The 12,860-nt window shown below is 33.6% G+C and overlaps 1 protein-coding gene across 2 annotated transcripts; it reads right to left on the bottom strand.

The window, feature by feature from the left end:
• Positions 1-546: 546 nt before the first annotated feature.
• LOC138320512 (SPRY domain-containing SOCS box protein 1-like) lies at positions 547-12,860 on the bottom strand. Of its 2 annotated transcripts, none has more exons than XM_069263517.1 (3): positions 12,752-12,860; positions 8,187-9,045; positions 547-6,880 (listed from the first exon to the last, which is right to left on the bottom strand). In XM_069263517.1, exons 2-3 carry the CDS (start codon positions 8,890-8,892, stop codon positions 6,750-6,752), a joined length of 837 nt encoding a protein of 278 aa, XP_069119618.1. In that variant the 5' UTR covers positions 8,893-9,045; positions 12,752-12,860; the 3' UTR covers positions 547-6,749. The 2 variants fall into 2 exon arrangements, with proteins under 2 accessions (XP_069119618.1, XP_069119628.1); XM_069263527.1 differs by having other exon boundaries at positions 12,759-12,858.

Here is a 12,860-nt window from a genome sequence, read left to right as displayed (position 1 = left end):
AACTGGAATTTGTTTCCAATATATACGCAAATTTTAATGTACTCCTAGACTGAATCATAGAGCATCTATCACTTGCATATAGCTAACATCACTTTACGGATGTAAATATACCCTCCATCTTCCAGAGTAAGTTAAATGCCTGTTTTATGTCCAAATGCACTGATCCCCACCAAATCTAGTGTATGCGACCATTGTATCCAGTGGGATCCCCTGACTCTTTGTGAGAAGGAAGGAGTCGGGATGAGACTTGGTAATTCTATTGATCTGACATTGGAGGCATGTGGGAGTGAGTGTAGGTAGGATAAGTGGTTTGCAACTAGTGTTTTTTCACTTGGCGAAATTGATCTGTCATACATCTTCGATGGCCTCTGTAGGAAACACCATGTTACAATTAATTATGGATCATACCTGAAAAACATACCATAGATCTCATGATAGTTAACAAGCAAAATTAAGGTAAATGTACGTACGCACACAAAGTCATGACTTCCAGATATTCCATATAAATGTGATCTTCAGAAGGAAAGCAAGACAAAGAGACAATAATTCTGGTCATTTAAATTTATTTGGCTAGAATTATTACAACCACTGCTTTACAATGAAAAAAAATACATGAAGACATTCTTGGCATTTAAATATGCACAAAAACTGTCTGTATGAATCACTTCACAAAATATCATTCTCGCCCAAATTTATCAGTATACCACTGAAGGTCAAACTCAAGGTCATCTTGTCACCAAGGTCGTAAATAGGTCCAATTAAGACAACGGAAAGCTGAAGTCCAAAAGAGTGCAATACATCAGGGGTCATGTAAATTATTAATGATATTTTTGTCATTTTTAATTCTCAATGTCATAACAGTCTTCAACAATTTGTAAACAAACATGGCCTAGATCTGGAGTGCTAAAGACATAGAGTTTGACCAGCAGTAGTGTACCATTAGCACCACATTCACCCAAGTGTTGTCCTAACACATCATATCACACGTACACAAGTACAGATACTCTGTTCAAATACAGAGAGGATTTTATTGATTAATGATAGCTCTATAGCTTTGGATAACAATAAATTTGATTATTTCAATGTTTTTCCACTCAAGAGATAAATGCTTCATTTCATAGTTGCTCCCAATAATGAAATATTCTGTGAGAGTTTAAGAAGATTTGAGCAGAGAACCGGTACTTGTGACCCAAATGATCAACATATATAACTTTTGTCGCATTTGTGAAGATTTTACACCAATAGCAAAACATGTTTACACTCTCTCAATCCACACAACTCTTCTCCCAAATAAAATGAGACAAAATACCAGTTTTTAAGTTAAAAATACTGCATTTCATATAATATTCTATGCTTTTTTGCTAAAAATTGTGTTGATATATATTAAAACCTGAATGCACAAATCCTAAAAATCTACTGAAACCGCGTTTTGGTCCAGATTTTTTAGATCAAATAAAAACCATATTTTTGTTTTCAAAAAGCAAATCAAAAATTGTTTATACCTGGTCCCATAAAACAACTATGTGTTCATTCTGTTTAAAAGTAACAATAGTTTAGGTGTTAACATTGCTATCTATTATGTTTGAAAAGGAAAACGCTTCAGTTATAAAAACATGAATGAAGCTTTGAAAGTAGGTAAATACCATCAGGTGTACCGGATTCAGGAGGAAAGCACCTAGGTCAGTGTGATAATTTGATAACTCAATATCTCGTATATTGACCACTGACTGATAAAAAGATGAAGACCCTAACATTTGATGAAATGTCATGCTTTACTTGCCATTGAAAAAGGCAAACTCTTTTATATTGCAGAAGGAAGTTTTTGTGATATAATATATGTATATGATTTGAATGCGATTTTTGAACAGCTGAATATTCTCACAGCCATATCATGACAAGATGTAGCAACAATATATCCACTCATACATCACACATTACACAGCTTATATACACATACAGGTATATAGAAATCCCAGTTAAATGCAAGCTGACAATCTGAATGATTATATGTACATTGATGAAAATCTTCTCATTCCAAATGATAATACTACTACAGGTACAGGCAACTGAACACAGATAAAGCTGAGAATGGGGAAAACCGTCATCAGACACACATGTACACAGGAGATCAGAATCCTACACATGATGGTACACAGTGTCAATGGGTCTGTGGGGGCAGTTTATACCGACAGGCTGGCTTGATAACATGGACAAAGCCATTGATATTGCTTACATTCAAATGCCTAAGGATATCAATCACACATAATATTTAACTCTACAAAGTGTATTTTTATGTAAAGTTGAGCAAATCATAGTTGTATCATATCTCAATAGTCAAAATAGAGAGTTATCTCCCTTAATCAAAGAAGAGAATTATCTCCATTAACAATAACTCGGTTATTGCAGGCTTCAAAAACTAAGTATTATGGTTTTTAACAAAAATAAGGGAACTTTATCCAAACTCATTTAATGTGATATTCTTTTATAGTTTATAAGAAGCACTAGTCATCAAGTTTAAAAAAAATACAAATTATTCTTTTTGCAGTTTTAAGAGAGACATAGGCACAAATATCAGCCCCAAAATTCCTCTTTGTTCCGATACATAAAACCTATATAAACCTGACACATACTTCATCAAAATTTATACATAAAAGCTTAAGTAATCTGTTAAATAATATTCTGATAATAAAACATCCCTTGAGGTTTGATTGAACATGACTAGTTGTGTGTGCAAACAAAAATCACTAAAAACACAATACAAAAACAGACACCCAAGCGGTATTGTTAAAAAGGTTTTTACATAAGAAAGACATAAAACACTTACTTAATAAATTATGGTTATGTATATCACATGTTGTTAAACACCTTAATTACATAGCCAAATGTCCTTGGCCTTTACAAAAATTAAAATATGTCTACATATATTAACATCTAAAATCATACATTAATAATTTGTTTTTTGACCCATTATTTCAACAAAAGCAATTTTGTTGTTTCGTTAAAGCAGCACTTGTTTCTTACCCGACGGAACAAATGGCTTTCAGGTCAATATGTATATAAATTATGGTGTGAAATCCTGATCACACATCAATTTAATATCAGACAAATTGACAAGCATATATATTACTGAATTCAAGCCACAAAAAACGTAACTTATAAAACTGTGAGCATCAATGCGTGATTCACATATCATCTAAAATCTTGACTGTATTCCACTTACATTGTCATATTATCACTTATTTAAACAGATCATGTCTGCTAGTAATCCTTTGAGGAATTTAGCAGGCAAAATACAAGATTCAATTTGCGCAAGTCTTTTCTATGGAAAAGATCTGCGAGGAAAGAAAACTGAAAAGTGACAGTTTTAAACTTACTCTGCCCACTAGAATTACAAATATTAATGTTGTTTTAAGAATTACGTCAACTGTTAAGTGAGAAGTAACTGAACAAAGTGAATATTGAAAAACAATGGTGGTAGTATATTTAACTTAAAGGCCCACTACCTTTCCGGAGCAAAATTTAAAGGTTTCTAAAAATCATAGATAACATAAGAAAATATATGTCGATGGCCTAAGATGAGGTTACAACATGAAGCTTATGCAAGATATCCTGCGTAATATATGGTAACAGTGGGGTTTCATTTCACTGTTTTGCCTTCTGGCGCAGTGATAATCAACTACCGCGCGGCATTTAGGACGACGGCGGGAAACATAAGACGACCCGCGTTATGAAAATTAACATTTTATTTATATAAATTAAATTGTTCAGAAGGTGATGATAAGTGTAGAATTAACGGTAAGTTGATAACTTTTGCGACTCTACAAAATTATCAATCTCGTTTACATTTCCATTTTAAAAATTAAAAGCCATTTCGGAAAGGTAGTGGGCCTTTAACATGAAAGTGGATGTAAAGGTGGAATTCAAAGTTTTCAACCGAACGGCTTTAATAGGCACTGTTTAACCTTTTAACATCAAAATGGAAAAGTAACACGTTGAATCAGCAGTATATCAGTGAATCTCTGGAATTACTATCATTCTCATGTAATCTCAATGAGACGATGAAGGATACAGTAACACAGCCGGGTATTCACCCAAAACCTTGATCTTAAATACTTTACATAATGCTTCTATTTCTGTCTATTAACGAATTTAAAAATGTACATGTACACTACTTAATTTTCAATTTATGTTGTTACATTATAAAGAATTTGATATTTAGCTTCTTAACTACTCTTTGTCATAAGATAAGTACGGGTATCAAGATTTATTGTATTTTGTCAACTGAGAAATCACCTAGTAACTCTAAACTCAACCGTGTACAATATACTGTATACTATAGTTGCAAATGATTATGAAAAGAAGTTGTTTTTGAGATTCATTCCTTAAGAGAAACATACCAACAGAATTATGGGTGGTGAAAAACAAAGAACTAAACCATAGAGATTACAAATTCCACTACCAGAATCATAGTCACATTGATGCATTCAGTGCATTCAGTCCATCATCATGCCTAATAAACATTCACATGACCAAGATTATAATCCAGACACAAAATAAAGACAAATTAATATCATGTGACCATTACCATCCAGAATAAGGCCCCTTGTTACCGGTGTCAGAAAGTTCAAACATTAAATCACTCCAGTCTCACTGATTCTAGCTGATAAGATGAACCTGGGTAAAATGATATGGAACACTTTCTACAATTATATACTTCTGAATATCAAAGGAGTCTGTCAAGAGATACAATAAACTGAAGTGAAATTAAATAGACATTCTCTGTAATAACTGCTAAAAGATTGTTTGTTACAAAATATTTTCTTTGTTTGAGAAAGAAAATTTAGGCAGAAATATATCCCTATAGTCATAAGGTTTAAACAGATTGACTCAATATATCAGATACTGAAACCATAAGAAAATATTTATACATGTACTTCTGATTTAATTTGTTTTTAATTTAAACCATAAGAAAATATGTATACATGTACTTTTGATTAAATTTGTTTTTAATTAAATCCTGATAGATCTATTTCAAATTTCAAGGTTTCAGTTTAAGATTCTATATTAGATTTGCAATTTTTAAAAATGTAATTAAATCTGAATATGGGTAATGTAATATATAGGGTACTTACGTAGTAACTTACAAGTTTTAAAGTATTTCATATCTATAAATGAAAATAGTTGAGAAATTCTAAATACTGATTGAACACAATATCAATATTCAAACATTAGACGAGAGACTTCATGTTTAGAATACTATGGTATAAGGCCTGTCAAACAATATTGCAAATTGAATATACGGTAATACTAACTATAAAGAAGTGCGAAAGAATTTGAATCATGGGGCTAGAATATAGAGATGGACATCAAAACACCAAATGACTATGGACGGTAGATACTCTTATAGACTTCTCAGAAAACCTCTCACATCAACAAGGAAACCCAGTTAGTTCATTAGGCCAACAACTCATGCTGTGGCAGTCCTATATAGCTAGTATGGCACAATATTTATTATTATTACATCTGTTAGATAATTGGACTAAATTTATACCGGACTCTATGAACTAATTTTATTTTTTAACCAATTTTTAATATCAATTTCTTTAAAACTTTGCAAACAAATTTACCTGATAATGGGTTACTGTAAAGGACTCAAAAAGATTCTTATAACAATCCCTTTCTTTATGTGTTGACAAAGCTATTTGTATCCGCCATCACTGTACATGCATATTCATATAAATATGTCATATACTGATCTGTATGTATTGAAGTTTGAAAATTGCTTGTCCCATACATCACTTTTTTCATCACAACAGACATCATTTAAGAAAAATAATAAATACAAGTAATGATGATTAAAGACAATTCACAAATAAAAACAGTCTTTTTATCCTTAAAGACATCACACACCCTTAAAGATATGTATTGCAAACATGCAAACATTTTCATGGAAAAATTGGTTTAAAAACAATCTTCACATCAACGTAATTCCCATTTATATTCATAATCCTAGTAACCAAAGCACAGTCATCTTCCCCTATACCAAACAAATTCATCATTAATATGGCAACCATGCATAAATTCATCTTCAATTTTTTTTAATAGAAAAAAAAAACCAAAGTCCGAAAATAAAAAGGATAAAAATCAAATAGGTAAATAAAAGCGTTCACAATCAATGCTTGCTTTTTTAATTTTTCCTTTAGAAAATGTTAGAATGACATTGTACAGAAGCTATAGACTTGAAAATGAGATGAAAACGCTTCTGAAATTATAGAGAATATAAAAACTTGTCCATTTTGTTTTTAACAATAATGGATTTTAGTGGCTTAATAAAATCATGTTGAAATACCAATAAGAGCAACATTTCATGAAAGATTGTGTAGTTCTTTGAAACACTTTTTTAACATTTGCAGTTTTTCAATTTCATTTTCTTAATAAAAATTCTAGTTTTTAAAATGTTTCCAAATCATTTATACACATCCTACAAACATGGCGCCATGTAACTATCTCAATACTTTAAGGTAGCAAGATAAATGCTTTGTTGAGATCCACAAATAGGACATATGTAAGTTTTTGTTTTCCAGGGAACTGTGTTTCATTTCAACTGTTTGTCAGAGTGATCCAATCAGATGACACGTTCCAGATGATAGCCCTTCTAGGTGATGAAACCAATATCCTGTCCACTTTTCTGTATGGCTGTTCGACGACACAAAAAGGTCAAGAGAAGACAACTCTGATCACATTTCCTGCTATGACTGATAAAGAAGGTAATTCTTTATAGAATTTGGTAACGGAAGCTTGTTAATTTCATGAAGTCTGCTTTTACCAAGATTATGGCGTATGATGCGTCTACTTATGTCCATCAGTGGTAATGGTTCAGCTGAAAATTAAAAGGAGATAGATATGAAATAAAATCACGTTCATTTGAATAATTTATATTAATACATTAGACATTTCGTTAAGGATATTTGATAATACATTAGACATTTAGTTATGGATATTTGAACATTAGACATTTAGTTATGGATATTTGAACATTAGACATTTAGTTATGGGTATTTGATAATACATTAGACATTTAGTTATGGATATTTGATAATACATAAGACATTTAGTTATGGATATTTGATAATACATAAGACATTTAGTTATGGATATTTGATAATACATAAGACATTTAGTTATGGATATTTGATAATACATAAGACATTTAGTTATGGATATTTGATAATACATTAGACATTTAGTTATGGGTTGGTTTAAAGTTGATTAACTTCCTATCAACATTAAAGATTATTTAAGGACAGCATTTAAGTTCTCTGTATACAATGTGTTGCACATTTAAAAGTCAGTACGTTTTGGGAGGCTGCTGTATATCATGTTGTGTTTTGGGAGGCTGCTGTATATCATGTTGTGTTTTGGAGGCTGCTGTATATCATGTTGTGTTTTGGAGGCTGCTGTATATCATGTTGTGTTTTGGAGGCTGCTGTATATCATGTTGTGTTTTGGAGGCTGCTGTATATCATGTTGTGTTTTGGAGGCTGCTGTATATCATGTTGTGTTTGGGAGGCTGCAGTATATTATGTTGCATTTGGGAGGCTGCAGTATATATATTATGTTGTGTTTGGGAGGCAGTATATATATTATGTTGTGTTTGGGAGGCTGCAGTATATCATGTCGTGTTTCTATGTAATAGTGGGTACTCTTGCCCATGCTGTGGTGGTATCTCACTGAGGGACTCCATTTTACCTGTATCTGAATTAAAAGATTCCATTTTTGGAACATCCATGACCAGCACAAATCCTGATTACAGATAACAGCTAATTACATAATGAACATTGGAGTATTCTGACTTAAATTAATTCTTTTCTTGGTGGTATCTCCATTAAATGTTTCATTGTATACTTGTGACCACAAATCAAACATAGTATCATATTTATCACTGGCCTTACCTGACCCTGGCTGTTAATTATATAACAGGATGTTAATCTAAGCAAACAAACAAATCATATTTATCAGTGAATACAAAGTAACATGTATAAACCTTAGTAATAATGATGTAACAATTAATTTATCTACCCTTATGAACAGATAAATCTGTAATATGCAAAGTCAGTATAGTATAATTTATGTATACTAACTCAAAGGAAGACGGATTTACCATTAAGAGAAAACAAAATACTTACGGTCCAGCCCTCCTATATAGCGCATGGTGATCTCACAATGTCCCCACACAGCACTGACTATGGGATAAAGTTTCTTTCCTTTGAGGCCTCTGAATGCAACACCTAGGTATTGTCCATCTACAACAAAACTTAATGTACCTTCGTCCATATCTAGCACCACAAGGAAGCTATCTGGCACAACAAAGTTTTCGTCAGAGTTTAATAGACTAGGGTAGGTGACACCTGGGTTATTTTTCACATCATGGTAAAGTTTGTTACGACCGAGATCCCAGCCCCATGATTCACAGTTACTGCCTACCAGGGACTGGTAGCCTACGCAATGGAGAGGGGCTTCACTAGTCCCCACACCCACTACTGCATGTGTCCCACGCTGTCGTGTACTCCATACTATTTCCCAAACATGCAGACCGCGCGTGTAACCCACCTTCCCGCGCACACAGTCTGTACTCTGTGCAACAGGATGTCTATGGAAAGTCAATTTGTCATCATCCTTCACAAATATATTGAGCGACCGATCGTCTGGATTCCATGAATGGTTGACCTGGACGTCTTTGGATGTTGGCGGCATGTCAAGTAACATGTCGAGTCGACTGGGCTTCTGAAAGTCTGGGTTATATACCATATCGCCTTTGTAAAGTGCCTTGTAGGTAGTCTCCCTAGACGTTACTGTCTTTATACCACCTGACACTTTCTGACCCATGTTCATTTCTTAGACAAACATCACATACAGGTGCACATAGGTATAAAATGTTCACAGAAATAAATATCACTGATCTACAGGTTAAGATTGCACAACTCCCTCCAGTGTGAACAAAGATTTGTTAAAACAGCACTCAGCAGCAGAGAACAATGTCAAAATCTGAAAGTACAAGAACATCACAGTTAAAACACAAGGAATTCTGGGTTTGTATATTATCAATATGAATGAGTTACCTAAGTATATGTATCTGTGATTTTGGGTTAGTAGTTTTAAGTACTGATTGTATGTTAATGTGTTTGTGAGCATACAACATCACCTTTATTAGTAGAAACAATTAAGAAACAATCAATACTTATTTCTAAGAGCAGATATGACTTGATATATGTAAAGACTAGTAGTATGCTGCCAAAACAAGAGTCCCAGAGGGCCTGTATTGCGCACATGGTTATTGTAATGCCATGTAATGTTCTATAAACAGGTTCTTTGGTTTTTTTCTGAAGGAATTTAAGATTTACCTCTATTTTCCCTATTGGGACCCATTCTTTCTGCTCCAGGGGTTCAGAGCCAAAATTTATACAATGTTCCCCTTCCTTTGGTTATATTCCATGCAGAACTCTATGACTACTAGCATTTTAAAGGCTTTCCCTCTATTTCCCTTATAACATTGTGCCCCATCCCTCCTGCCCAGGGGGGTCAGAGCCAAAATTTATACAAAACTCTGTTCCCATTCCCCTAAGAATGTTTCTGGCCAAATTTGGTTACATTCCATGCAGAACTCTATGACTAGTAGCGATTTAAAGGAAATGTTGACGGACACCGCGCCATGACATTATCTCACCGGCCCTTTGGGCCAGGTGAGCTAAAAAAAACCATTGCACAGCTAATATGTCAAAGTGCAGTAGCCCAGCAGACTGCCTGTTATATTTTAGTCATGACTCATGTGCACAGTTAATTGAGGAGGAAAAAATGTATGCTTTGAAATCTGCAAATTCAGTAGACTATAATCAACATTCACTGGAATGCTGGATACAGTCAAACCTGTCTTAACGACCCCCTGTATTCAGCGACTTCCTGTCTTATGCGACCTTAATTATTCCCCCAATGATATTTGCTATATAAATGACCTGTATTCAACGACCACCTGCCTAACGCGACTAACAACCATTAAAATTCACACCATAACGTGTTCATAACCTGTTTCAACTAGTACTGTTGAAACTGAAACCGGAAGTTTTGGAATAAAATTTCGCGCCATTTCGTGTAATTTTGTTGTGAACAGTGTTTAAGTCAGACGCTTCATATAATGCATTGCGCCAAGCGTAGTCAACAAGAGTTAAAATGCATTGAGCAAATGTGTGTATCTGCAGAGATCGATTAGGCAATGTTTTACGACAGAATGATAATTATAAGATCGCTATTGTACCCTATATTATATGAAATATATGCGTATAAACTTGATTGCCAGTAAGTTATTTCTTTGAAAACACAGCGAAATGATTTTGGAGAATTCCGGGAAATAACCTGTTTGCAGTAGTTCATAACATCGTTTTATAGCTGTCTACAGATATTTAGTAAACATACATGATATCTAAATAATAGAAATAACTTGTGTATTGATATTTCATCATTTTTTATGGTTATATAACTTTTTTTTCTTGATAACAATCCCGCAGAAATCTGAAGCTAAATCGAGTCTGGCATTTGTTGTCATTTTAAACAGCTACGCTTCAGTCGGCCGATTTTCCTAGAATTAAAGCATTTTGCTTTTGATTATGCTTCTGGTACGTATTTACATTCATCTTTATCATATTTCCAGTTGATATTATTTCTTTAAGATACTTTTACCTAGATTATTCTGATGTATAACTTTGATACATCGGCGAGTAAAAACATTCGATTTTCACATGTAAATTACGACGTACATGTAGGCCTAGTTATGCATCTTAATGGAGCATTCTACGATTAACCAGGCATCTGGTACGTAATTTTTTTCATTATTTATCATCAGGTTTACGTGCCCACCTGTCATATGCAACCTTATTTTGAACTTTTTGCTCGCCCTAAAAAAACAGCTTCATTTTATATGCTCAATGTGTATCATTTCAGTGTCAAAGTTGAAACAAAGTCAATTAGCAGTTGCTTTTTGTGACACCTCCATGTAACATCAAACCATATGCTACCCAATTTGGAACGCTACCCAAAATGAAACACTTTTAAAATATATGATACAGAATTTTCAGTTTACAATCTAAACTAACAATAACAGTTCTGAACAAAAATTAAGGTGCTGACTAATAACTGTGACAATTTTAATATGTCATTTTCTTTCCAGTTGCTTATTATCTGTATTTAAAAATGAAAATAATGAAATTTTGAAAAACTCCGGGAAAGGACGTCGTGCGACAACCCTAAAAACACCATATATTTTAATATAAGAAAAAGAAATGCTGAATGGAATATTTTTGAAAGACATGTGACTTGAATAAACTAAAAAATGTTTGAACTTTCTTTTAATGAATTCAAACATTTTTTATCATGCCTGGGCATTTATTAATCAAACTTTATTTAGGAGGTGTTCCATTTTGGGTACTCAAACCTGCTGATACACAGGGCTGGACCGGGCATGCTTCCAAGCTCTGTATTTATAAATATACAAGTGTATGCACTGCTGACAAGTAAACAAATCATGAAATTAATAATAAAAGCATCTATTTGTGGAATGTTAAGAAAAAAATCTGGATTCAACCACAAGTAAGAAAATTTTTACAATTATCTTCAAAAAGTGTTCCAATTTGGGTAGCGTCACGTTATACTGTTAACGACATGGGGTGGAGGGGGGTGTAGGGGGTTGATGGGTGGGGTGTGGTTACCATAACAGAAGAAATGCATATATCCAGTGTACCTGCTGCCTTTGATAATACTCTATACATCATGGGTAACACAATGTAGGCTATAGCAGATTATAACAGGTTGATCATGATCAAAGAGCCAGAAGTTTTCGAACTAGACTCAAATACATTTTCAACTACAGGAGCAGAGACACACATACAAAGTATATATTTTCTCATAACTAAAAAGGACCTCCTTGTTACCAAAATGTCATATTAATAAAAAGGTTTTCACCTTTGACTTCTGAATCACTGAACAAAACACATGGAACGTACACCATGTGCTTGTATACGTACAATGTTATACTTTAGAACAAATATTCATCCTTTTACTTCATTTTCAATATTACATATATCAAAACACATCTGCTCTGAACATTTGAAATTTAGAGGCCTGTATGACATATCTACACTTTATTTTTAAGGTGACAAAAAGTAAACACAAAAGCACTTCAGTACATTATGATCTCAGATATCAAGTTACACTTTGTCTCTAAACTAAACGAAATCGGGACAAAGATAGAACAAAGACTGTGTATAAAACTATGTCATTGTATTCTGTGAGGTGTGTAAATGAATAGATAGTACACGGATAGCCCAGATAACAGTACACACATTCACTAAAGCCTCCTAGTCACAACAAAGCCACAAAGGACCTGAAAATGGTCGTTTTCCAGTTTTCGTCATTTCGTCCTAAAATGTGCCACACTAAAACTGGCATTAAAAACTGATAAATGGATAATGTATGATAAGTTTTAATATTGAACATGTGAATGTGTTAAGAATGAAACACAAATAAGATGATCTATTGTCAAACTGAGCCGTATTCGCCTATTGTTGTGAACCAAAACACGAGACGACTCAGTACATCAGCAGGCCTTATCAAAGACACGATAAATGAGTCAGCTGGCCTATCAACAGCCTACCTAGGCATCGAATTAGACGTATATCGTCACTGAATACTGAAATATATTCACATTTTACCCTGATCTCCGACATTTCGGAGGAAACGACGAGAATATCAGCATTTCCTGTTGTCTTTATGTCGACCAAACTCTCTCACAAAACCATCATGGCTGCCAAGCT

This window comes from Argopecten irradians, chromosome 1 (assembly GCF_041381155.1).
Source record: "Argopecten irradians isolate NY chromosome 1, Ai_NY, whole genome shotgun sequence".
Lineage (NCBI taxonomy): Eukaryota > Metazoa > Mollusca > Bivalvia > Pectinida > Pectinidae > Argopecten > Argopecten irradians.
The sequence above is the reverse complement of the archived record's forward strand: the minus strand, read 5'-3'. Positions and strand labels throughout refer to the sequence as shown.